The sequence below is a fragment of the Panthera onca genome, chromosome D1, assembly GCF_046562875.1.
Source record: "Panthera onca isolate mPanOnc1 chromosome D1, mPanOnc1 haplotype 2, whole genome shotgun sequence".
Classification (NCBI taxonomy): Eukaryota; Metazoa; Chordata; class Mammalia; order Carnivora; family Felidae; genus Panthera; species Panthera onca.
In genome coordinates, this window is record NC_138348.1 from 89,922,945 (window position 1) to 89,949,326 (window position 26,382).

The 26,382-nt window shown below is 43.6% G+C and overlaps 1 protein-coding gene across 6 annotated transcripts in view; it reads left to right on the forward strand.

Annotated features, from left to right (window-relative positions):
- Positions 1-8,257, forward strand: part of ETS1 (ETS proto-oncogene 1, transcription factor) — a 131,764-nt gene extending 123,507 nt beyond the window's left edge. For all 6 annotated transcript variants that reach the window (XM_078432947.1, XM_078432950.1, XM_078432948.2 and 3 more), the window contains 2 exons: positions 3,269-3,387; positions 4,341-8,257. In XM_078432947.1, coding sequence (XP_078289073.1) covers positions 3,269-3,387; positions 4,341-4,556 — 335 coding nt within the window. In that variant the 3' untranslated portion in view covers positions 4,557-8,257. The remainder of the gene's footprint in view (positions 1-3,268; positions 3,388-4,340) is intronic.
- The last annotated feature ends 18,125 nt before the right edge of the window (positions 8,258-26,382 follow it).

Sequence of the window (26,382 nt, forward strand, 5' to 3'; positions counted from 1 at the left end):
CCCCTTTGCACTTTCTGGCTGCCCCATCTCAAGGGCAAGGGACTGTGGTATGTTCTCTGGGACCTGGAACAAGCTAGCGGCTCCCTGCCAATGACTAGGACTTGCCTGGGTAGAAGTAACCTGGTATGTCCTTCCTTTCCCTTCCTCAGCTTGGTGTGACTGGCCCTTCACTCCCCAAAGGGATGTTAAGATGAGCAGTGTGAAAGAGGTTTGGAGGCAACTGAGGGAGGGAAGGGTAGCGAAGTAACATTAGCCTAATAGTTACCGGGAGGGGGACTGACTCACTGGGCTGGAAATACCACCTGTGGAGGTGAACACCAAGGTCACCAATGGTCAGATCGTCTGGAGAACCACTGGCCGTCCAGTGTCTTGTGTCTGCTGTGAGAGGTGAGGAAGACATGTATATATATTTTTAAAAGCTATGTCCTTTTATCATGTGGTCACCTCAGCCAGCTGGGCTGATTAGATGCCATCCTCTGGGTTGTTTTTGTCTGATGACAAAGCAGCGCCGAGGCAAAGGGGTTTGGAGTGCCAGACTGCCTGGGTTCCACTCACGGCCATTTTACTTCTGAATGGCCTTGGACAAGGCCAGTGGACACAAGCCGCACAGTGTAGCAGTTTTCCCTGTCGTAAAAATGGTAAAAGCAAATTTGGTAATAGTATCTACTCCCTGGAGTGATTGTAAGGAATAAATGAGATCAGCATAAAGCAGCAAACGTAGTATCGTGCATAGTAGGTGTGCAACAGCTTAACGGCTCTCGCTTGTAGTTTTTCTGTTCAGGGTCTCAAAGCAACTCCTGTCTCTGTCTTGTGTCCACAGTGTGTGGGCCTGGCCCAGGAGAGGGCTGCAGACTCCAGGGCTCATTTGCCTAGCTTTGGAGTAGTTGACTTTTCCTTTGTTCTGTCTCTCTTCAAAATAAGAGGAAGACAGCGGTGTCCTGTTGGGTATGGAGCCATTCTGTACCTCTTCCAGAAATCTGTTCTTTTGCAAGGATTCTGAAGTTCTTCACTGCCAGAAATTCCATAGCATTTCTTAACAGAGGTTTGTTCACTTAATGCCTGTCCACCAGGATGGCTTCTCAACGGATTCCTCATATAATGTCACATCTCAGCCCGTGAGCCCAGGCAGGCAGTGGTAGCCGGTAACTTGAACTCCCCTCCCAAGAAAGTTGCAAATGTGTCTGAGTTGCATCCGAAATGGTGTTTTAACAGCACAGGGAAACAGGAGAGGCTAAGGCTTTACCAGTGTCACACTCTGGGCTGTTTCTTTGAACGTCCGGTTATTTTGTAGGGCCCACTGAGTCATTGTATTCTAGAACCTGCATAAGGTGTTACTTGCAGGATGGTTTTAAAGAGCTCCAGGTGCATTCTTGGAAGGATAAGGCAGAGCTGTTCCATCTTCCATATTTAGCCTGGGCTGTGCTGAGGACACCGAGACTCGCCCCCCGCAGGCCGTTACTGGGGTGGTAGGGGGTGGGGGTGGCCTTTTCTTTGGTTGCTTAATAACAGTCCATGCCAGTCGCTGTCGCCCTGGTACTTGGAGTGAGTCTGCAGGCCAGGGCGTTAGACCCCACACCACCATTTTCTCACTGTGCCCTGGAGCAAAGTCACATCGCTTTCTTGAGCATTTTTCTTTCTCTGCCTTAATAGGATGGAAATAGTAAGACCTGTTGTGCCTCACCTATAGAGAGAGCCGGGGGACGGAGTTTAAGACTAAGCAAAATGATGCGTGTGAACATACCTTGTAGAAGTATAAGGCATAACAAGAGATCACCCTTCTAGATCATAAAGAGCGTTGCCTTTTTTGACAGAGAGAACCTAAAGCTTGTTTTCTATTGAATCTCACTTTACTTTGGATCAGATGAATCTGAAGCTCAGATTAAGGATGAGGGCCTTAGAAAGTCAAGTTTTTCTGTATGAGTTAGAGTGTTCCTGGCTTCCTTCATCTGCACAGACTGGGTCTTTCCCAGCCCTGCTCTGCCAGATGGCTTCTAAGATGGTGTTGTGAGTGTAGACATGTAACAAGCAGCAGAGACAATTGAACCCATATCTGTTTCTCTGGCTACACCCGTAAATTAGATAGGAATCACTGGCAGCATTGTCATATCTGAATAGAAAGTGATCTTAAAAGGAAATCTATTAGCAGAAGTCCTTTAGCATAAGATAAATTGAGTATCAGAGTATGCCTGGCTTTTGATAGAACTAAGATCTTGGCAGTGTTGATGGCTAAGATAAGAGGGGTGTGTGTGTGTGTGTGTGTGTGTGTGTGTGTTTAAGTTAGAATATACTATGGGGCACCTGGGTAGCTCAGTCGGTTAAGCGTCCGACTTCAGCTCAGGTCATGATCTCACAGCTCATGAGTTCGAGCCCTGTGTCAGGCTCTGTGCTGACAGCTCGGAGCCTGGAACCCCCTTCGGATTCTGTGTCTCCCTCCTTGTCTGCCCCTCCTCCGCTCATGCTGTCTCTCTCTCTCTCTCTCTCTCTCTCTCCTTCAAAAATAAATAAACATTAAAAAAAATTTAAGTTAGAATATAGTGAACCCATGAGGAATTTCTGAGACAGTCCTCACCTCACCTGTGAGGATTTCGTGGGTGGCAGGTTAATCACTTACAAAGTAATGATGTTCTCTTTTCTTAGTTTGGGTGCCTGCCAGTGGCCTGGAGGAACAGGATGGTGGTGGAGAATATTATGACCTTATGACTAAAGAATATCTAACTTCTGTGTCCTTGTTAGATGGCCCCAGGGTAGCAATCCTTGTCACTTACAAATCAGGGGCCAAGAGCTCTCAGATACAGAGAAGTGTTTATGAGCTCTGACTTCAGATTAGAACTGGCAAAGATATTCCTTAGTTAATATCCTTATTACGAATTAAGGCAAAAATAATGACTTGGTTCTTGAAGGCAGAAAAGATTATGCTGCCTGAGGATATCTCAGAGGATAGATCCAGTATTTTCTTTCTAGAGTTTGTGTAGCAACAAAAATGGACTGACCTTCAAGCCAATCAAGATGAGATCGATAAGACCATGGTATACTGTGTGTGGTTTTTTGTTTGTTTGTTTGTTTGTTTGTTTGTTTTTGATAGAAAGTTTTTCACCTTTCAATCCATTTGAACTCTTAGCACCTCCTCCAACACTTGGGCTACATGTTGCCTCCATTCTCTCTAGGCTGGATGGACTGGAGAGGAGGCAAGAGGGACACGTAAAATGGGATTCATTGCTGGCAGTGCTGAGCATCTGGTGTAATGATTCACAATGCCTTGTGTTTCCAGGCAGTGGACCAATCCAGCTGTGGCAGTTTCTTCTGGAATTACTCACTGATAAATCCTGTCAGTCTTTTATCAGCTGGACCGGAGATGGCTGGGAATTCAAGCTTTCTGATCCAGATGAGGTATGAAGGAATCGACTTGTGAGGACTCCTGTTGAGGGGGAGGAAGGTGAACTCTGGAAAGTCGTTACGTGGGCCTGCATGACCTGTCCTAGGATTCCAGTCCCACCTCTGCCCCTGGGTACTTGTGTGACCTCGGTCAAGCCAGTTACGTAGCCTGCCTGAGCCTTAGTGGTATCATTTGGAAAATAGAGAAAATACCCACAATGCCCACTTGCTTTCCAGGACTCACAGATACGATGCGCAAGGGGTGCCTGGCACATAGCAGACCCTTCATAAATATGTCTTAGCATGTGTTCTGGCCCTGTGGCTCTGTGAATCTGGAAGAGGTCGGACAATTCAAGAGGTGTTAGAGGATTACTACAGTTCATTCATTCCACTTATTATTTTATTCGACAAGTGCATATTGAGTGCTTGCTCTGGGCCCACATCAAGAGAATCAAAGATGCTGAAGAAGAGAGACGATAGCTCTGTCCCGGCAGACATGAGACATGGTGCCCCCGTAGATAATGGTGCCCCAGTACAGGAAAAAGGCTTCCTGTGGATGAAAGGCAGGTGTCCTCTGGATGAAAGGCAGCTTAGTTCTGCTCCAGTCGCTCACGTTAAATTTCACGCTTTCAAAGCAAGGATACTCTGCCAGTAACATAAGGAAAGGAGAGTCTCTAGTGTTGTTTGTCTTTTCTTCCTTTCAGTATCAGGTAACTCTATCACATAGAGATACAGGGTCCGTTGATTTTCATTAATTTAAAGAATCAGCTTGATCACCGTTGTTGCCCAGCTCTTGAAAGTGGGAATTTAGAAGAGACGGGTCAGAAAAAAAGATCTTCGGTGCACGGAATCTCCCATCGGTCCTACTCGAACGTCATGGGTCCCCATGAGTACATATTGAGGCATATAAACACGTCTCTTTGGAATATCCTGTAGGTGTTCACCCCTTTCTCGTCCTTTAATTTCAGGTGGCCAGGAGATGGGGAAAAAGGAAAAACAAACCTAAGATGAATTATGAGAAACTGAGCCGCGGCCTCCGCTACTATTATGACAAAAACATCATCCACAAGACAGCGGGTAAACGCTATGTGTACCGCTTTGTGTGTGATTTGCAGAGCCTCCTCGGGTACACGCCCGAGGAACTCCACGCCATGCTGGACGTCAAGCCCGATGCCGACGAGTGATGGACACCAAAGGGGTCGGGGCACCTCTGCTGAGACATTTCGAAGAACAACCACGTCGGTCGAACTCTTAATTTTTAATTGTTATTCTATTTTTAATTTTCCAGAACTCATTTTTTTACATTCAGGGGTGGGCGCTAAGTGGGCTGCAGCTATAATCAATTGTGCACAGTTGGAAAAGGACGGCCAGGACTTGAGGGGTGGGGGGGGACAAGAAATTCTTGAGCAAATTTTCAGGACAGAGAGAAGGGTCTCCTTAAGAAGCTTGAAGAATCTGGCTTAAGGGAGGAGACTAATGTGTCCCATTATTTTTAAAACTCATCCGTGAAAACAATGCGTCTCGAGTGGTGGACCTATTAGCAAAAGAAGTTGACACGTCAGGAGTCATGAGACCTATGAGAGACAATTTATTTGCTTTTGTTTTTAGGTCTGGGAGGGCAAAAAAGAGGGAGGTGGGATAAAACATTTTGTTTGGGGGATGCACTAAAAACCAAGGACTATTTACCTTTTACTCTACTTTGAAAACAAAGATAGACTTCAGTGGGGAGGGTCCAAAACTGTTTTTGTGTTAAAATTTTATTTTATTAAATTTTGTGCCAGTATTTTTTTTCTTAAAAAATCGTCTTAAGCTCTAAGGTGGTCTCAGTATTGCGGTTTCATGCGAGTTTGTTTTTATTTGCCGACTGAGGATTCTGTCACAGTGAAAGGAAACTGTTTATATAGACCCCACTGGAAACGCAAAGTGCTGTCACTCAGATCGGGGATCCCAAATTCATGTGACTTCTATATGAAGGAAAAAAAAACCAATGCTGATTTGGGTAGAAGGGACCTGTGCATGTGAATTTCATCTGTATTTTAAAAACTGATCACACCCCTCTACTTACTTATCATTAGTGGATTCTCGGGGTTTGGGCTTAACGTTGAGTTAAGAAGCATTAAGTCTTTGAACTGAATGTATTTTGCCGCCCTGGTTTTGGACCCCAGTAAATGTAGGAGCACTGTTGAAGTCATAGAATGGATATCGAAGGAGGAGGACTGACTTGGTTCTTAATGGGTTCTATACCTGTAACATACAGAACTTGGAAGAAAAGCTGTGTGCACGGGCATTATCCCTCAGGTCTTAAGAAGTAAGTCCTGAATGCATGTCATTGTAAACCCTACACTTCCTCCTTTATGTCTGATTTTCCCGGCATCCCATACTTACTGCTTACCCCCTCGCCGCGCCCCACCCATGACTCAGTAGAGAGAAATGTACAGCTTTCCAATTGGTGAGTGAAAGAGGAGTGGTAGACGTGACGTGAGTTGAAGAGTGTCGGACAAAGCCATTTAGACGTACTGAGTTTGGGGAACAGTGGAGACTAGGGTTGCATAGGAGTAAAAATGTGGCTTGGCCGTCTTTGAGAGAAGTACAAGGCTTTCCTTTGAAGAGTTTGAGCTAGTTGAGTCAGACGTCAGGTGAGGCTGTGCATGCAGAGTGAACAGTGCAGACACTAGGAGAGCCCTGTGCTTGGATCAGGGTTAAGTGAAGGGTAATAATTGCAGAAGAGAGAAATGAAGGCAAAGGAAACATAAGAAAAGGAGCTTGGAAAAACAAGGTGGTCTGTGAGATTCTAATATGCTATACTAAAAACTATAGTTTTTAGTTCCTCCAAAGTTTAACAAGAAACTTAATCACCTGGGGCAGTGGTGAAGGGTGGCCTGAAAAATGTGTGGATTTTTTAGGGGGGAGGGAAACCAGCATCTAACCAGTGAGGAAAAGTGCCTAATACAGTTGAACCCCGGCCCCCCACCATAGATGCCTGATTTAAAAATATTTTTAAGTGTTTATTTATTTTTGAGAGAGATACAGAGTGCAAGCGGGGGAGGGGCAGAGAGAGGGGGAGACACACACACACACACACACACACACACACACACACACAGAATCTGTAGAGGCTCCAGGCTCTGAGCTGTCAGCACAGAGCCCAACGTGAGGCTCGAACTCACCAACTGCAAGATCATGACCTGAGCCGGAGTCGGATGCTTAGCCGACTGAGCCACCCAGGCGTCCCATAGATACCTGATTTAAAAGGATGATGACAGAGAGTTAGCTCTCGCGGACCAGTGGGCAAGGCGAAGAAACATTTTAGGTGGGTTTCTCAGGGGCTAGCCCTTCTTGGGATCTGGCTGAGAAACAGGAGGTACTAACTACCTGCTGGCTTATCTTCGAGAACGTGGATTGTTTACTCCCAGGTCCTCTTACAGACCCTGAATGATCAGGAACTTAGCTCTGTGATTCATGAGTTTCCTCATACTGATAAATCAGAGCATCCACTTGGAAAGCAAAAGCAGAATTGGCCCAGCTGTGTATTTTGATCTTCTTCCGGATGCAGGTGCCTTAATGAAGCTCTCGAAATATTTTAGGAGCTGCTCAGGGAGTATTAGGCGGAACTGTTGGACTACATTGTTTTCTCTTAGATCATGTGATCTTTCTTGGGCACTGGCAAAGGTGTGTGTGTGTGTGTGTGTGTGTGTGTGCATGTGTGTGTGTGTGTGTGCTTGCAGACATGCAAAACTACAGCTGATATAATACCTGAGTTTTTCAGTTAAGTCTTTCCACATTTCAGTAATGAACAGGCAAGAGTAGAACCAAGGCGGGACATCGGTCATTGCTTGCTGTTCGCAACCAGGCATAACATCACTTTCTCCGTGCATCAACCTTTCCTGTTAAATTTGTGCTGAAAACTCCCCTTGTGTGAGTGTGTCTAAGTCCTGCAATCATTCCATAGCAGATAAGAGATAAGAAAGTGCCTCCTTAATGCTCCTCAGCCCGCTTGTTTGCTAAGATGCCTTTCTCTCGAGGTCGGCCGTTTTCAGTATTTGTAGATAGTGTGCTAGTTAAGACAGCTTTGTCGATCTGGCCAGATGCTTTTTCTCCTTCTGTCCAGAGGCCAGAGACCATCCCAGGAAGAGTGGTGGGTGGTTTATACACTGGAAATGTAGCAGAATTGTTGCATTTATGCTTTTTAAAAACACATTAACTTCAGAGGAAGGATGGGCAAATCTGGTTTAGCTGGTGAAACCCTTATTTTCCTGGAGATGCCTTAACCCATGTTGGTTTTGGCTGTAGGGTTCAGGGTCACTTTTGTTTCCTTCTCCATGCAGGGGAGGGACTTCCCTACACAGAGCCCTGGTTTTGTGGCTTTGGGGATCGGAGGTAGCATTCAAAGATCAGATATGCTTTTCCTCACTTTGGAGATGAACACTCTGGGTTTTAAAGCATTAACCTGCCTAATCTTCATGGTGAAAATTATACCTTCTCTGTTCTAGTCATGCTGTGCATGCTGCTTTCTGTTGGGGTCTATATAAATGTGTTGAACTCATATCTACATTCCAAAGAAATTTCAAGGAACCATAAATATATGTATACATATACATATATAAAGTATATATATTAAAATGAAATTATCTCTATCAGGAATACTGCCTCAGTTATTGAACTTTTTTTAAGAATACTTTTTTTTTAAGCTGAGAAGTATAGGGGTGAAAAAGATGTTATATTGTGTTTGACTATTTTCCAACTTGTATTTTCATATAATTTATATTTTTTAAAAGCTGAAAATTTAAAAGCAAGATGAAAAAAGGAAAAGCAGGTGCTTTTTAAAAATCAGAACTGAGGTAGCTTAGAGATGTAGCGATGTAAGTGTCTATGTGTTTTTTTTTTTTTTAAAAATGCAAAAAAAATTTCTTACAGGGGAGTTTTTTTGTTTGTTTATTTTAGTAGCTGATGCTGGCACATCATTTTGCTGGAGAGTTTTTTATATACTGTAGCCTGATTTCATATTGTATTTTAAACTGTGTGAGATTAAAAACAAAGAAATTCATTCATAACAATGTGGGTTTGGCTCGATTCTTTCCTGTCTGGTGCATGTGTGAAAGCGGGACAGACTCACCAACCAGAGACAAGCACAGGAAGAAATCAATGCAGTTCAGTCTCGCTGATCTCACTATCTCAGGGCCAGTTCAGCTAAAGATTTCCTAATAAACTTACAATGAGAGAATACAGGGAAGTATAAAGTAAGGCCCTGATTATTGACTATAATATGGTGTCATCCTAGCTGGATGTCCGTGGCCTTTCACAACGCATTTTGCTCATGTCTGAAGGAACTAAGAGCCACGTGAAACAAGTTTTAAATGACCCAACAGATAAACATTTGATTTCAACTGGATAAAGTTCCTGATATTAACACAGAAAGATGGGGCACCCAGGTGGCTCAGTCGGTTAAGCATCCGACTCTTGATTTCAACTCAGGTCACGATCTCACAGTTCGTGAGTTCAAGCCACACATCGGGCTCTGCACTAACAGTGCAAGGCCTGCTTGGGATTCCCTCTCTCCCTCTCTCTGCCCCTCCCCTTTTTTAATAAGTAAAAAAAAAAAAAAAAAAAAGTTGAACATCTTAGTTGGTGCTTTGGACATGAACAGTGTTCTGGTTTCTTCTTCTGAAACTAATTTTGCTCTGTGCAAATTTGGACCCATCACATTCACTTCCATGGCCCCAACTCTTTCATTGGGACTGAAAACTGAGAATGATGATAATCTGTCAGAACCCCCAGCAGCCCATGCCATAAATAAAATCATATTTGTAAGTGCTTTGGGGACGAGTGCTTGGGAACACATCCTGCGTGGAACTCCTCTCTTGTTGTTGAAACTGTAGAAGGTGGATGTTTTTAATTAACACCAGCATTTGCAACACGAATCCCAGGTCACAGCTGGAAAGAGAATTTTTGCTGAATTGTTCACAAAGAGAGCTCTGTTTCTGGAAAATCTATTTCTTCAGGCCTGGAGCTTGAGGTTTGCTGAGTGCATGCTGAACGCTGACTGTGTGGTCTAGTGGTTAGAGCGCTAGACTGGCCACGAGGGGGGCTCTGGGTCCTACACCTCACACAAGCCACCACCACCCCCTGGGAGACTTTGGGAAGGTGGCTTGAGGTCCTTATATGGTTTAGTCTTCAGCTGCAATCCCAAGCAAAGCCGGAGTTCCTGAGCCAATCTGAGGCCCCATCAGAGCTATCTCCCCTGAATAAACACTACACAGAGAATAGATTTCTGCCTCAGTCAAGGAGTAGGTCAGAGAGCTTTCCTTTGGTGCCAAGTTGCTCTTCTCCCCCAACGAATCTGATTTAACGTTGACCAGGTTAAAAGATACAAGATATGCTTGAATGAAATAAGCTAGACCTCTGTTTCTCAAACTAGGAGCTAGAGTTTAGAGGGCAAGTCTCAGACAACTTGGTTTGGGTGATTTCTCTTAATGATACTGCCAAGACCACCATACTGGAGCAGTGGTGGGAGCAGCTGGGCCAGAGAGACAGTATCTTCTAAAACAACTACAGGACCTGGAGGAATAGGGTAGGGTGAGGATAGAGACGCAGGGAAAAGGGGAGTCGTTCAGAGAAGCTGGTCATCAAAAATCTCTAGATTTGACAGGCTTTCAGGAGGTTACGGGATAACGTAATTGCCCAAGGCTAATCTGGCTCACCACTGCTATGGCTTTGGAGCAAATTGTAACATTCAGGCCACACATACAAATACATAAAAATCCTGTATAATGAGGTGTAATTTTCTAACCTAAAAAGGAAAAGGATTGTGATTTGTGCTTTGGGTAAAATGAGGCAGGCAACGTAGACGAGAAGGTACGTGGGGGCCGACCGTGGGCTAATTGTGCACCGTAAAGATGTTCAGTTTGGCCTTCATGGTGTTGGGACTCACCTCTGCAGCTCCAGGGAACAGTGTGCTGCAGGACAGTCATGGGTGGTCTTCGAATCCCAGCATTCCTTTGTAGCAGGCACCCGTGGACACCGAGGGGTAGGTGCCCCTCAAGGTGAACATGAATCTCCTATTCTGTCTCTAGGTCAGCCCCACACATTTGCACTCCTGCCTGGTCCCTGTAGAATTTGACTTGGTGACCCTTATGAAGCTATCTATTCAGGATCTACGCTTACTTGGCATGAGACCCATTTTATTCTAGAACCTATGGTGGAAGGGAATACAAGAGGTCATCACATTCATCAGCACCCTCTGACGTCTGAGCCCTTGTTCTTTCCGTTACGTCCCGTTGCCACCCAGCAGCTCCAAAAGGTCTCCTCTGATGATGTTGGCTAATGGCCCTCCATCCATGGGAGCCACAGCCCCAGTTACTAGGAGGTACACCTCATACATCAAACACGGGACAAGGGCAGTCTTCTTTCCATGAGGAAGCTTTTCCATTTCCACAACCAGCTTTCTAACCTCTGCTTTTTCCTAGTGGTAGCTCTGGGAAAGCGGTTTGTAATGCATTTTCAGTTGGACAGAGGCCTTTCTCTGGCTCAGCTATAGGGAAACTTGACCTGGGTAGCTGGCCCTTGCCATTTTATAGGTAAATAGACTCAGGATGTGGCTGGTTGTTCACTGCTGTTTGGAATCCCTCCGTACTATGAGAACCCTCCCCTAAGAACAAGTAACAGAGCAAAGCATTTTCCTAGCACCTCTGACAATGAGGCAGAGATTTAAGGATTCTGATGAAAGCAGGTGCCAATCCATTGTTGAAAAATTGAAAAGGCTCGAAATTGAGGTACAAACCATTCACTGAGAATTTAAAACTGCAAATTTGGGAGTAAAGTGGCTCTGCCCCTGCCCCTTGTCCAGTGCCATTTCCTCTTTTACTCAATGTTCTGATCTCTTTTCCCTTTTCCTGGAAAATATTTCTATCCCGAGAAAGCCGGTTTCGTTCAATTGTCTGGTCTTTCTCCGTGTGCTGACGTCCAAAGTAACAATAGTGACGATCATCTGCCCATGGCAGCACTAGAGAATCAACAATGACCCCCAGGTCTCATGACATGCTGTGCAGTCCCCAAGCCCTTTTGAGTTCCCAGTCTGTCCCTAATCTCTCATTTCTGCCACTCAGGCTCTAGTGCTCTCTCAGCCACGGCATTTTTACAGAGCTTTGATGTCAGGTCAGCTCTGGTCATTCCATGAGATGCCACGTGGAAGACCAAGGAGGTTTTCAGCAGCCACTTGTGGGAATTACAGAGGGTCAGGAGATAGCTTGACCACTACCTTCTCTCTGCTCCTTCCATGCTGTGAATCTGAGCCACTGACCCTGGGCAGGAGCAGGCCAGTTTTAATCTTTCCACAGGCAAATCCTGAACTTTCAGCTGTAACTCTTCTTCTACCCTTAGAAGGGCTGTCCCCCAGATGTGCCTGGATATAGTAAGTGGCCTGAAGAGGTGGCAAGAATCTTCACAAGGCTAGAAAATTGATGATGACTATTGGCTTTGATCTGGGATTGCCTTTTGGAGGCAAGAATATTCCAAATATTAGAAGGAGAGATGAGAAATGGGACTGGGAACTTCAAAAAAGCTTTGGGGGGGGCACCCGGGTGGCTCAGGTGGTCACACATCTGACTCTTGTTCTCGGCTCAGGTCATGATCTCACGGTTCGTGGGACTGAGTCCCGCGTCAGGCTCCATGCTGATAGCGTGGAGCCTGCTTGGGATTCCTTCTCTCTCTCTGCCCTTCCCTGCTTTCTCTCTCTCTCAAACGAACTTAAAGGAAAAAAAGGCTCTGGGAATGGTAGTGCTCATATGAACTGGTCCTTGCTCTTACAGATGTCAGGGGAATACAAGTTCAGAACCTCAAAAGTGATTGAACTGGGGAATCTTCTCTAGTAATCTACTTCTCGGGTAGACTGATTTTGTCCTGTGTGTTCTAGTTTCCATGGGAATCAGAAAGTTTACAATTACAGTCCAGCCACTGCACCTTTTATTTGAGATGTTTACATGTATCAGAGGAAAGGTAAGGGTGATGGTAAAGACAATGAGCTGTGTTTGGAGGGTAAATAGATATTTCATTCAGGGATCTGTTTTCTCTGTGGTCAAGTTTTCAGAGTGATGGAGCAAAGCTGTACATGAGCCCATGGGGATTTAAAGTAGTTTCTTCACTGACTTTAGACCACTGGGGTAGGGGATGGGCTCCTCTGGGCTCAGGCTTCTTGCTCAGGAGCAGGTAGGGGAACCAGGTGGGTCAACTGCATGATGGCGGTGAGGGGGGAGGGGAGGAATCTGTTAGCTGTTCTGGGCACCCATGTGAGCAGCCTGCTTGAAATCCCAGATCAGAGGCTTTGGCACAAATTCCAAATTGTCTTCTCTGCCACCACTAACAACAGCCAAAGGCCTGAAACCCTGCCAACAAAGACGGAATTAAGACAAGGGTGACCACAGAGCCTGGTATACCTGGGACAGTCCCAGTGTCTACCCATTGTCTGGGATAATTCACAGCAGTTCCTTCCACTTTGATGATATTTTATATGGTCTCCTTATAAAAACCATTAATGGCCTAGAAGCTGATGAATGAAAGAGTGAACGCCATAATTCAAAATTCTACATTTTCAAGTTAAAAGGGGCCTTAAAGATGATCTAGTCCAGCCTCTTCAACTAGGAAGGCATGCATGAACTCAAGGTCCAGAGAGGCCCAAAGACTTGCCCAAAGTCACCCCATTAATGACAGAAATGGCACTAGAAGGTAGATCTGATTCTCCCCATGTCCCCTTATCCTTCTTTCTCTACTGGATTGGATCTCATCCAATTTCCAGACGACACATCCTAGTTTAAAGTTGACCGTAGTTGATTCGGAATTGATAATGACAGTTCTTTGTATTAGTTCTGATGGATTCCAAAAATCTGCGAAATGCACATGTTCAGGTTGGGAACCGAAGATTCCTGGGGTGAAGGAAGGTTTCCAGCAGGATGTGACTGCCAGAAGTTACCCTATGTGACGATACTACCAAACAAATTTATTCAGGTAGCAAACATTCATCGACGCCCTGCCATTGGCACTGGGTTCAATATCAGGGAACCGTAAAGAAAATTTAGGCACAACTCTTAGCTTACTCTGCTCTTCGTAAATTGAGGCTGTAGACAAGTAAAGGGAGAATGAGCATCCAGTGCAGTAACAGTGTAATTTGACATCTAGGAGGAGCACTCAGCCAGGAAGAATTTATATCCTGAAGGTAAGTAGCAGTCAGCCAAGTGGAAAGTGGAAAGAGGTCCAGGTTGAGGCCTAGAGGTGAGAAAGTTCATGGACGGATTGAGAAACTGGAAGTCGTAGTGTGGAACCAGTGCGCACGGTGAAATGGACTAGTGGTGAGTGGTGCTGAGAGGGAGAAGGGATAGATGATACAAAGCCTTGTGTCCCCTGCGATGGGTAAGGTGGAGGCCCGAGGACCTTCCTGCAGGCCAAGTCACGTGATCCGATCTCTGCTTAGAAAAATAGTTCTGTTCATCAGAGAACGGATCAGAGGGCACGAGGATGGAGGCAAGGGGAGCGGTTGGAAAATGGCTTTATTTTTCCAGAAGAGAGCCCTCCGAGAGAATCAGCAGCGAGCAGATCAGAAAGGTACTTGCGAAATGGAATTGCTAGGACCGGGTGATTGGTCGGTGTGGATGGGTGGTGAGCCACTGGTAGGAACAGGACTTGGCGGGGGTGGGGGCGGGGTGGGGGGTGGGGAGGGATAGAGGGGGCTGTATGCCAAGGCGCCTTGTCCTTCGTCACAATGTCACCATTATACAGATTTTATTTTTGATTTATTTTTTTTAATGTTTATTTCTGAGACAGAGAGAGACAGAGCATGAGTGGGGGAGGGGCACAGAGAGAGGGAGACACAGAATCTGAAGCAGGTTCCAGGCTCTGAGCTGTTCAGCACAGAGCCTGACGCGGGGCTCGAACTCACAGACAGCGAGATCATGACCTGAGCCGAAGTCGGACGCTCAACTGACTGAGCCACCCAGGCGCCCCCGTTATACAGATTTTAGATCTGGAAAGAACCTTGGAGATAAAGTCCAATCCTCTCATTGTATACATAAAGGATTTAAGGTAAGAGGGTGTAGGTGACTTATCTGAGATCACCTTGCTAACCCGTGACAGGGGCAAATTAGGTCTTAGGTCTTCTGACTCTAAACCCAATTTTATGTATCTGATGAGGGTCAAGGGCTCGTCCCTCCAAACACAGGCCACCAATAACCTATCTCTTCCTTCCCTCCCCTCCTTCTTTCCTTCCTACCCTTCTTTGCTGGGAGGACAAGAGCTATTTAGCTTACAAATGGATGTGACAGGCCTCCCCGCTGGGCTGACATAAGCTGTCTCTTCTCATCAGGGTGCTAATCTCTCCCTGGAGCCCTGGGCACCTGCCTCCACCCCAGGCTGTAATTGGAAGAGAAAGAGAAGGTGCTCATTTCTCTTCTCCAGCTGCATGCTCTCCAGCCTCCCTGAGAGCTGTTTGAGCCCCATTTGCTGAGTGATCTCTGAGTATTATTTCCAGAGTCCTATTTGGGGCTTACGAAAGAGCAGGTGTCTGGCCAGGACCATCATGGCTTCCATTTTCAACCTGGCTTTTCCTGCCATGTGCATACCTTGGCCTCACACACCTTCTCCTGGACTGACAGCTTCCTGCCTTTTTTTTTTTTTTAAGTCTTTCTAATATTCTAGTCCCCGGTGATTCCTTCTCTCTCTTTCTCACCCATTCCCTTCATTCTTCATCTGAGTTTCCTTTCTCTGCCCCTCCTGTGTCTTATTCCTGGAGAGAAAATGCATGTGATTGGCTGAAGACAAGAGGCAGTCACATTTAAGAACACAGGTTCTGACTCAAAACGGCACGGTCCTCAGTCCTAGCCCCGTTTGCTTTCGAGCTGTGCGGCTTGGGCAGGTGATTTAACCTCTCTGTGCCTCAGTTCCTTCATCCAGAAAAATAGGAATAATAATACCAACCTAAAGGATTGATACGGTGATTGCCAATTCATATCTGTTGGTGTTCGACACAACAGTGTAAGCGGGAGTTATCAGTAAATCTGCAACTACGGTTCAAGAAAGTCTTTTTCTCCCTTGAGAACTTTTTTTTTTTTTTTTTTCCCTCCCCGATTCCCGGACGAGAAGATTTCAGCATTTGGTGTAAAGGGCTCTGGGGGGTCCTGTCTGAAGAGACAGGAGTGTCTGTTCCCTGCCCTCCCAGCCGTTGGACGGGACGCTGGGTGCCCAGGCCTCCCTGCTTGCTGTGGGTCACGCTTGCTGTTGCGGCAGCAGGTGGGCAGAGAGACTGGCTCTGAGCGTGGAAAGGCAAATGCTGTTCCGGCCAGCTCCAGGACTCAGCATTTTCCACTACTCCTTGCTCTGTTTGCTTTCCTCTTTGGACTCCCCCCTCGGTGGAGCGGGGACTTCTGAATGACGTCCAACAACAACGCTGGGCCTGCTCAGAGTCCTCTCCCAGGGCTGGGCTCCGAGCCCACCTCTCGTCTCCTCCCGTTGGCCGGCAGAAGGAAGCAGGGCCTGGCCGGCCCCTACCGAACGTTCTCACACAAAGTGCCATTGTATGGGGCTGGTCTGTGGGAGACAAAGGAAACCGATTTCAAAATCAACGGCAAGTTATTTTTATCCATGGAAGGGCTGAAATGCCTTTATTTTCCATCTTGGAAAACAAACCTTAAGGGGTCATTGTGCTGGTGCGTGTGTTTCCATTTATTCTGGTATTCAAGCATTTAGGAGGGAGGCCTGCGAAAGACCTGGATTCAGAAAGGATAAGTGAGATCTAGAAAACCAGGCTGTTGGAGCCTATGGGCCCTCCTCGGACGGGGGTGGGGGGTTGGGGGGAGGTGTGCGGGGATGGCCCAGAACCCACTTCTAGTGGGGCCTTCATGTTCCAGAGCTGTTCTGTTGCCTGTGCTCAGAGTGTTTCCTGTGGTCCTCCAGCCTGGGCGTCCTCTGGTCCCAGCCCCACGCACTGACTCCCCATGTCCTGACAGGCTGCTTTTCTCATCCAAGCCCTCTGCCTTCTGTATCTGCATCAGGAATATAGCATCGGCCTCCTCGAGGGCAGGGGTCTCCCGGGGAGGTCTTGCCCGCTCCAGGAACTGCACAGACGGCATGGGGTGCGGCAGAAACCATTTAAAACTTCGAGGCATATTTATTTTTAGTCTAAATATAGGCGATGCATTTTTATTTACTAATATTGAATATGCATATGGACCCTGAAGCCTCCAGTCAGGCTGCCTTGGGTCATCTGCACATATTCCAAGCATGATGGGGGGAAGTAGGAATTCCAAGCATGATGGGGGGAAGTAGGGGATGTAGAAGGGGGGTCTACTCTGGTGCTCTTACTTCTTTTTTCCCCTTTAGCATATTCTGGAGTGTTACCGTGTACAAGGCACACAATGAGCAGATTTATAAACCAGAATATCTAATTTTAGCCAAATAACCCTCACAGAATGGACAAGTGGCTTGCAATGTCTCCGGCAATGAAACTGTATTGCAGATTCAGGAACAATTCAGGCACATAAAGACAAGAAAAAAAAAGCCAGGGGCCCCTGGGTGGCTCAGTCATTTGAGCGTCTGACTTTGGCACAGGCCGTGATCTCAGGGCTCGTGAGTTCGAGCCCCACATCGAGCTTGCTGTTGTCAGTGCAGAGCCCTCTTCGGATTTTCTGTCCCTTTCTCTCTCTGCCCCTTTCCCGCTCACGTTCTCTTTCTCAAAAATAAATATATCTTAAAAAGAAAAAAAAAGAAAAAAAGCCAGATTACTTCTATTCCTGGAACAAATTCTTTGTCGGTCACATGTTGAAGTTAAAACAACAACGATTTAATTAGATTTGGTAGAAAGATGTCCAAATTATCAACATGATATTAAATATAGACTTACGATTATTGTCATGAATGAGAATTAATGCCCTGGGGTATTGTATTATCAACCAATTCTGACAGATACTAACTAGTGCATCTGATTTATAAATACATATGCACATATTAGAGGTGGTGCTTAAAGATATTTCCTGATGGGCATATGGGGTCAGAAAAGTTTGGAGATGACTGTTCTAAAGGAATATTTTCTGTGGGCCAGCAAGATTTCTGTTTATGGTGAACGAAAGTTCAGGATTTGCAATCAGTTAAGATCTCAGTTTAAATTCTGACTCCACTGCTTAATAAACGATGTGACTTTGGGAACAGATATCGTTTCTCTGAGCCTCCGTTTCCACAAAATCACAACGAGGGCACCTCACAGGTAGAATTTGAGGATCAATTAATTTATATTAAATGCCTAGAATAGTACTTACCGTATAGTAAGCACTCAAGAAATGTTTTGCTTTTTCGGCTCTCATCTTGCTTCTGCTGAGAAACTCAGGAGGACCCAAGGGTTTCAGGTGAAACTCCTTCTCTATGAAATCCTACTACTGCCCGTCAGAGAAAGTTCCCTTGTGGCTGAGAAGGTAAGCCTGTGTTTTTCAAAACAATCACTGATTGGCTGTTCCTGGCTCTAAGGGGAAAGAAGGTTTGAGTGTGTATGTTTAAAAACCACTCTGGCTAGGCCTTCCTGGTGGCTTCCTAACAAGTGTGCAATAAATGGTTGTATGTTGGTTTTAGCCCAGTTCCCAGCAGAACCATTTTTTTACGTCAGAAGGTAGAACACAACAGTTCCACAATTGGCAGTAATTAGCCCCCCATGATGCAACTTGGCCAAAGGTCTCAGAAGTGAATGAGCCATGGAAACTAGGAAGCCCCCACTGAGCCTGGGGCCTGGCCTTTGGCAGAGAATTTGGCACAGCCCGGCCCTGTTACAAAAGAGGCAGTGTTGGTGCTGGCGTGGGGAGTGAGGCTCAGTCCTTCTGGTTCCTCTCCCCAGCTGCCATTTTGCACCCACGGATACAAGGTGAAGAATGATGGAGCCATCAGAGTGCGAGAGCCATACTCTTTCTCTCTGCCGGCTCCTGTCCCTAGCTGTGGCTCAAACTAAGATTTAGATGATCTCCTAACAGTCATATGCTAGCTTTGAGAGAACACACACCAGCTTGCACATACCCGTCAGAGCCCCTCATTCTAAACAGAGCTTTAGGTTCAAGTCAATCCCAGATCCCCCCGCACCCCTTGCAATTGGACCTGGGAGAGCTTTTTGGGAATCAGAGATTCTCTGTCCCAATATTTAAGAAAATGGCTGATGAAAAGAAAGCAAGTGAGGTTTTCTAAAGCCCAGCAGTCAAAGTACGTTGTGTAGTTATTGAAAGAGACTCCCTACACAAAGAAACAGTCTTCAGCAAAAGGTGAGTGAGCTGGTGTGGCCTGAACAGGTTGACAAGGAAACTGGTCTGGCCCACTGCTCTCTGGGTGACCTCACTGGTGTGCTGTCCCACAGTCCATTCCAGACAGGTGACCAACCTGTGAGTCAGGCTTGCTTGGGCAGGAGGCAGCCAATATAGGGAATACCTGCGTTCCTGTAACCTGACAGCCATGACCCTTGACCTTAGAGGGGTTATCCCATCTGAGGACAAAGCGGGCTTTGTCCTTATAAGCTGTTGACAAATTTTTAGGAAGAAGCACATCGCTCTCTCTCCCACCATTAGCCGCACAGGGTCTTAGATTGTTTGGAATATCTCTGAGCCACCCAATTCTCTTCTTGTTTTAGGCCAGACTTCCGAGTTTCAGATTAACTATACTTGATTTGTGGCTGCCTTCACTTTTCCATGAGAGCGAACTCCCAGAGTTGAGGGTGCCAATTCCTAAGCCAGCAGACAGTGATATATTCCTGGGACTTTCTCATCCTGCCAAGCATTCTTTATTCTCGGAATTTCAAAAGTCCATACCGGGAGCTTCAGTCTCTTTTTAAAATCCAAATGTGGACTCCAGAAGGAGGCAGACCTAAGATCAAGTTGGGGGACCTTGAACTAATAACAATCTGCCTGAATCACCATTTCTTCTTTTGCAAATGGGATAATACCTACTTCATAGAATTGACATGTTGATCAAGTCGAATAATGTAATAAATTTCCCTGTATGGGGCTGATACATGGCAATGCCCAGTAAACATTTGTTTCCTCTCCTTCATCGATTCCACACGGCAAGGAGTTCCCCCAAAATACTTTTGTTCTTTTTTCAATATTAGCTTTATCTGTGTTTTAAAAAGATTGTGCATTTATTGAAAATTTAAGTAATACTGAAAACTATTCAGAGGATAATTTTACAAATCACCTTATGTGCTTCACTATTGAATATGTGTATTGTTAATACCAAACTTATGTTTTTATTGAGGTAAAATTTATGTACAATGATATTCACAAACCTTAATTGTTCAATTTAATATATCTGTGTATATAATGCTCCAGAAAGTTCCCAAATCCACCCCCTGCAGTCAGTCACTGAACTCGACTACCATAGGTTGGTTTGGCCAGCTCTTGAGCTTCATAATTCATAAGGCATTGCATAGAGTACTGAGAAAGGTTTTGCATCAGTCATGAAACAAAATTAGGCCTGTACTAAATGCTGTGTACTCCTGCCTAAAAAAGCTTAAAAGCAAGACTCAGAAGGGTCAAAATATTTCCAAGTAACGTAGCTCAAAAATATTTTTAGTAATACAAAAATATCCAACAAATCCATAGTGTCCGGCATCCCATAAACAATTACCAGGCATACAAAGAAGCAGAAAAATATGAACCATAACGAGGAAAAACATCAGTGAGGAAATTTCCCACAAATGACACAGATACTAGAATTAGTACACAGTATATTAAAGGAGAGTAACAATTTCATATGTTCCAATAGCTATAGGAAAGACTGAACATGCTAAGTAGAGATGCAGAACATACAAAAAAAGAGACCCAATTCACGCTTCTGGAGGTTGAAACTATAACGTGAGAGGTGAATGGTACAGTGGATGGGATTGATGGTAGACTTAACACTGCACAAGAAAAAAAATAGTGAACTTGAAGTCATAGCAAAACAACTAGCCAAAATAAAGCACATGAAAAAGAAAGATTAAAAAGAAAATGAGCAGGGTACCAGTGAGCCGTGGGAAAATTTTAAGTGTCTGCATAAACATGTAATTGGACTCTCCACAGGGGCAGGGAGTGTGTTAGGGAAAAAATTATATTTAAAGAATTATTACTGCCTGAAATTGTCACAGGTTTGATCAAAATTACAGACTCAAAGATCCAAGAGGTAGAAGTCCACCAAACTCCAAGCACAAGAAACTTGAAAACAATTATGGCAAAGCACATGATAATCAAATTTCTTAAAACCAGTGATAAAAAGGAAACTTGGAAGGCAATTAAAGAAAAAATATATATACAGAGAATAAAAAGTAAGAATAATAGCATATTTTTCATCAGAAACAATTGAAGCAAGAAGACAGTGTACATCTTTAAAGAACAGAAAGAAAAAATAAGTCAACCTAGGATTTATACCTAGTGAATATATCAAAGACAACAGCAAAACAAAGGCCTTTTCAAACATAAAATATTGAAATATTTTATCATCAGCAGAACTACACTATGAGATATCATAAAGTTTTAAAAGTTGTTCTCATAGGGGAGCCTGGGTGGCTCAGTCGGTTGAGTGTCTGACTCTTGATTTCAGCTCAGGTCATGATCCCAGGGTCATGGGATTGAGCCCCGCCTTAGGCTCTGCACTGAGTGTGGAGCCTGCTTAAGATTCTCTCTCTCTCTCTTTCTCTCTCCCTCTGCCCTTCTCCTCACCCCCTTTCTCTTGTCTCTCTCTAAAAACAAATGTTGTCATCGTAAAAAAAACAATTTGTAACAATATGTGGTGATAGATGTTAACTAGACTTACTGTGATCATTTCACAACCTACTGAAATATCCATACATACTCTATGACCATTAACATAATACAAGAGATAAAATGAAATAACAAAAATATGCAGCTAATCCAAAAGACGGCACAAAAAGAGGGCAAAGAGCACCAAAAAACAGATGGCACAAATACAAAAAATTAGCCAGCTGGTAAATTTAAAACCAATCGTGTACATAATGTTAAACAGAAATAGTTTAATCACCCCAAAGTGAAAGTCAGAAATATCAGATTGATAAAAAGAAAGACCCAGCTATATGTTAGCTAGAAAAAATGCACTTAAAATATAGAGGCACAAGTAGGTTAAAAATTAAAAGATGAAAAATTATATACAATGTTAATACCAGTCAAAATAAAGCTAGAGTAGATGTATTAATATCAGCAAAAGTAGATTTTATTTGTTTGTTTTGTTTATTTCTTTATATATTTATGAGAAAGAGAGAGAGTGTGAGCAGACAGGAGCAGAGGGGGAGAGAGAGAGAGAGAGAGAGAGAGAGAGAGACTCTTAATTAAGCAGGATCCATGCTCAGTGTGGAGTCCAACGCAGGGCTCGATCCCACTATCCAGGGATCATGACCTGAGCTGAAATCAAGAGTTGGACGCACAACTGATTGAGCCACCCAGGCACCATAAAAAGTAGATTTTAGAACAATGAATAGAACCGGGGTAAAGGGGGTCATGTAATAATGATAAACTGATCAATTCACCAAGATATAACAATCCTAAATATTCATTCCCCTAGTAACTGAGCTTCACTAAACATGAGACAAGAAAGGATGAACTGATGGGTGAAAAAAACAGATCAAAGATTATGGTTATAGTCAAAGATTTCAATAACTGATAGAAATTATAGACAGAAAGTCAGTAAGTATCTAGAAGATTGGAACAACACTATTAATCAAGTTGACTTAACTGACAATTACAGAACACTGTACCCAACAACGGCAGAATATACTTTCTTTTCGAGTATCAATGAAACATCTACCAAGACAGACCATATGTTGTGTTGTAAAACAAATCTAATTAATTTAAAAGGAGTCAAATCATAGAAAATCTGTTCTATAACCACACAGAATTAAATTACAAATTAGTATCAGAAAGATAGCTGGAAAACCCCCAAGTAGTCCTAAGCTACGTTATAAATAACTCATGGTATTTAGAATAAATCAAAAGAGAAACTTCCAAGTATGTTGAACTGAACAAAAATAAAAACCAACACTAAAAAATGTGGATTTAAGTAGTACCTAAAGGAACATTTATGGCACAAATTTCTCGTGTTAGACAAGGGAAAAAAAAGGCCTCAAATCGATGCACACGGTGTCCACCTTAAGAAGATATCCAGATGGCCAACAGACACATGAAAAGATGCTCAACATCACTCATCATCGGGAAAATACAAACCAAAACTACAATGAGATAATCTCCTCACACCTGTCATAAGGGCTAAAATCAAAAACACAAGACACAAGTGTTGGCAAGGATGTAGAGAAAAAGGAACTCTCATGCACTGTCGGTGGGAATGCAAACTGGTGCAGCCATGGAGGTTCCTCAAAAAGTTAAAAATAAAACTACCTATGACCCAGTATCACACTCCTGGGTATTTACCCCAAAATATGAAAACACTAACTTAAAGGGATACATGTACCTGTGTGTTTATTGCAGCATTGTCTACAATAGCCAAATTATGGAAGCGGCCCAGGTATCCATCAACAGATGAATGGATAAAGACGATGTGGTACATACATATAATGGACTGAATACTCTTGAGCCACAATATACTGAATACTATTCAGCCACAAAAAAGGAATGAAATCTCGCCATTGCAACAACGTGTATAGAACTAGAGAGTATACAATTCAAAGCAAAATAAGTCAGTCAGAGAAAGACAAATACCATAGGATTTTACTCACGTGTGGAATTTAAGAAACAAATGAGCAATGGAAAAACAGAGAGAAACAAACCAAGAAACAGATTCTTAACTATAGAGAACAAACTGATGGCTACCAGAGGAGAGCTGTGAGGGGGATGGGGGAAAAAGTGATGGGGAGTAAGAGCACATTTACCATGATGAGCACTGAGTAATGTACAGAAGTGTTGAATCACTATATTCTACCCCTGAAACTAATATAACACTATGTATAACATGTGAACTGTACTGGAATTAAAATAAAAAGCTTACTCAAAAATAAAAAAGCAAGAAACTAGAAAAAGAAAAGCAAATCTAAAAAAGGACACAGAAAGATCAGAGACCAAATTAATGAACTAGAAAATAGAAAAGCAATTGAGAAAATCAATGAAATTAAGAAAATCAATGACTTTCTTCGAGAAGGTCATTAAAACCAATACATTTCTAAACTGATCAGGGGGAAAAAAAGACCCAAATCACTAATATCAGGAATAAGAGAGGTGGCATAGCTCGTTTCTAAAGATATTAAGGGATACAATAGCACCTACCGTATGATTCCATTTATATAAAATTATAGAAAAAAGCAAATTATTCAGCACAGAAGAAAGCAGTTCTGTCGTTGCTGGGGTTGAGGGGGAGGGAACAATGGGTTACCAAGGGGCACAAAGGACATTTTGGAGTTGATTAAATATTTGGCACTTTGATCGTGGTGATGGTCTCATGAGAATATACATCTTTCAAAGCCAATCAAATTATACACTTTACACATGTGCAGCTTAGTGTACTTTAATTAGAAACCATTTTTAGAAAATACAGTGCTCTCCATTGCAACCAACAGTCTGCTAAGATCCACTGCTTTTAAACAATTTACTTGGAGAAATTCTATCTTACTTATAGTAATTATGAGTTTCCTTAAGCCGTTCACATGGTAATTCAATGACCTTAAAGTTTAGGGAAAATACAGGCGCATTTTGTTGCTGCTGGAAATAGAGCAACTAACTGGCCTATAGATAACTCAAGCTCATGGTCTTGGCCTCACTGACATTGGACATCAACCAACTGAGCTAACCAGCCACTGATAACATTATAAAGAAACTTTATTGAGGTTTTTGTGTGTATTAAGTTTTCAACTCCTTTGGGTGATTGCTGGATTGTATGGAAAGAGTGATATTTATCTTCACATATATATAACTTCACATATCCGCAACTATTTCCTAAGGCCAAACTTCCAGTGTCTTTTAAAAACTTTTTGTTGAGGTATAATTGACTTACAACATTATATTAGTTTCAGGTGTATAACATAATACTTCGATATCTGCCTATAATGCAAAATGACCACTGTAGTAAGTGCAGTTAACATCCATCACCATCCAATGGGATTACTGTTGAGACTTGTTTAGTTACAAGTAATAGAAGACATCTTGAGATCTCCTAGGGAAATATGCATTTTATGGATTCGGGGGTGAGTGATGGGCCTCTGTGACTGTCAGGAAGGCAGCCGGAACTGTGAAGTTTCCAGAACCAGGGACTGAAAGATCATCAGGACTTCCTGTTCATCTCTTGTTTCTGCTTTCTGTACTTCTGCAGGTTTATTCCTCCTCTTTGTAGGCAAGCTTCCACTGTTTTTCTTGTTCCATATGATAGTAAACATGGCCTTGCAAAAGTTCCAGAGTTTCAGTGGCATGGGTCCAACCACATAACAAGAAACCAAATCTCTCTCTTTCTCTGTCATCATTTTAAAAATCCCAAGGAAAGGGCTCCGATTAGTTCAGCATGGGTCAAATTCTTACCTCTGACCATGTAGCAGTGGGAAAGATATCCTTTTTCTGGGAGCTTCTCTTGTGGGTAGGGCAGGCAGTGTCTAGAGAGGAGTGTCTGGGCAGACAACTCACTGTTTCCACTCTATGGGGTCAAAATGTATGCAGGTAACAATTTTAATGTATATTACCATGTTTTCCTCCAGAATGGTCTACCTTCCCACCAATGGTGCCTAGGAACAACTATTTCTAAATCAAAATAACAGCTCTGCAGTCTGTCCCACTATATCCAAGTCTTTCAAATGTAATATTCAATTTAGATAATTAAAATATCGGAGAGGGACAATCTAACGTTATATCTTGTTCCTTCTGTGTCTTTAACTCATTCCCATACTCCTTTCCTAGAGTCTCCTTTTCTTCTGCCCCTAATTTTGGGTGACCTCAAAGGATCTGGGCATGGAGTTCAGGGACTACACCCTCTCAGGAAGCTTACCAGTTCTCATAATTTCATTTATCACTTTTATAATATTGATCTCCAATACCTGTATCCCCTTCTTAACTGCTCTTCTATTCTGTCATTAGTAGCATCATCTCCTACAATATTCATGGCCAGAAGCTGAGGCATCAACCTGGACTACTCTTCTTCCCCCCTCTGCTGTGTCCAGTCTCTTGACAAGTGTTTTGGCCATCCATGGAAGCATCTTTCTTCCCTATCTGCTCACCATCAATCTCTAGTATTCAGTCCACACAAAGGCAAAAGATGGTGGATGTTCAGCTCCCAAGTTTAGATTTTATAATTTAAGTCTCATAAAGGATGAACTAACTCAGCCCCAGTTCCAAATTCTCTGCATGAGTCAAGTTCCTATTTCTGAACCAGTTAGGTATAGTCAGGGGTCAGGGTCACACAACAGAAATATGACGGGTGACCAGCCCCTATGTGTGGGGTGCATTGTTCCCAGAAAAGAGGGTCCAGGGGGAAAACTCTGTAGGTGGTCATTACATGAGTCACTGAAACACCATAGAGTTTCAAGTATTGTTAGAAATCAAAGTTTGGGATATATTCCACACATTGGTGATGAACTTTGGGTTCAAACGTAGATTTCCTGAGTAAAGGAAGCTTAATTTTCGGCTGGAAATTTTTATATAATTATTTCATGAAAAAACATCCTGAAAATGAAAATAAAGGAAACATCATCTTATCTGCCTGGCTTATTTAAATAGGAAAATCGTACCATCTGCAACGAGCAGCCTTTTCAGACTCTCATTTTTCATCATCTAGACATGCAGTATGTGGTTCCCCTGATGCCAAGGTTTGTGGCCTCTTACTCGCTGTTTCTTCATACTGCTGGAGTGACATCAGCATTCTGGGTTTTCCCAGATGTGAGCCCAGAGGCTCTTAGTACTCTAAGTAGGAGTTGTTTTTGGATCAGGAAGAGTAAGCAGACAGGTCTAGAGGAGGCTTCCCTATAGCTTAAAACATGGTCCCGACTGTACTAATGATCAAAATTAAACTCAAAGAAAAAACAATTAAACT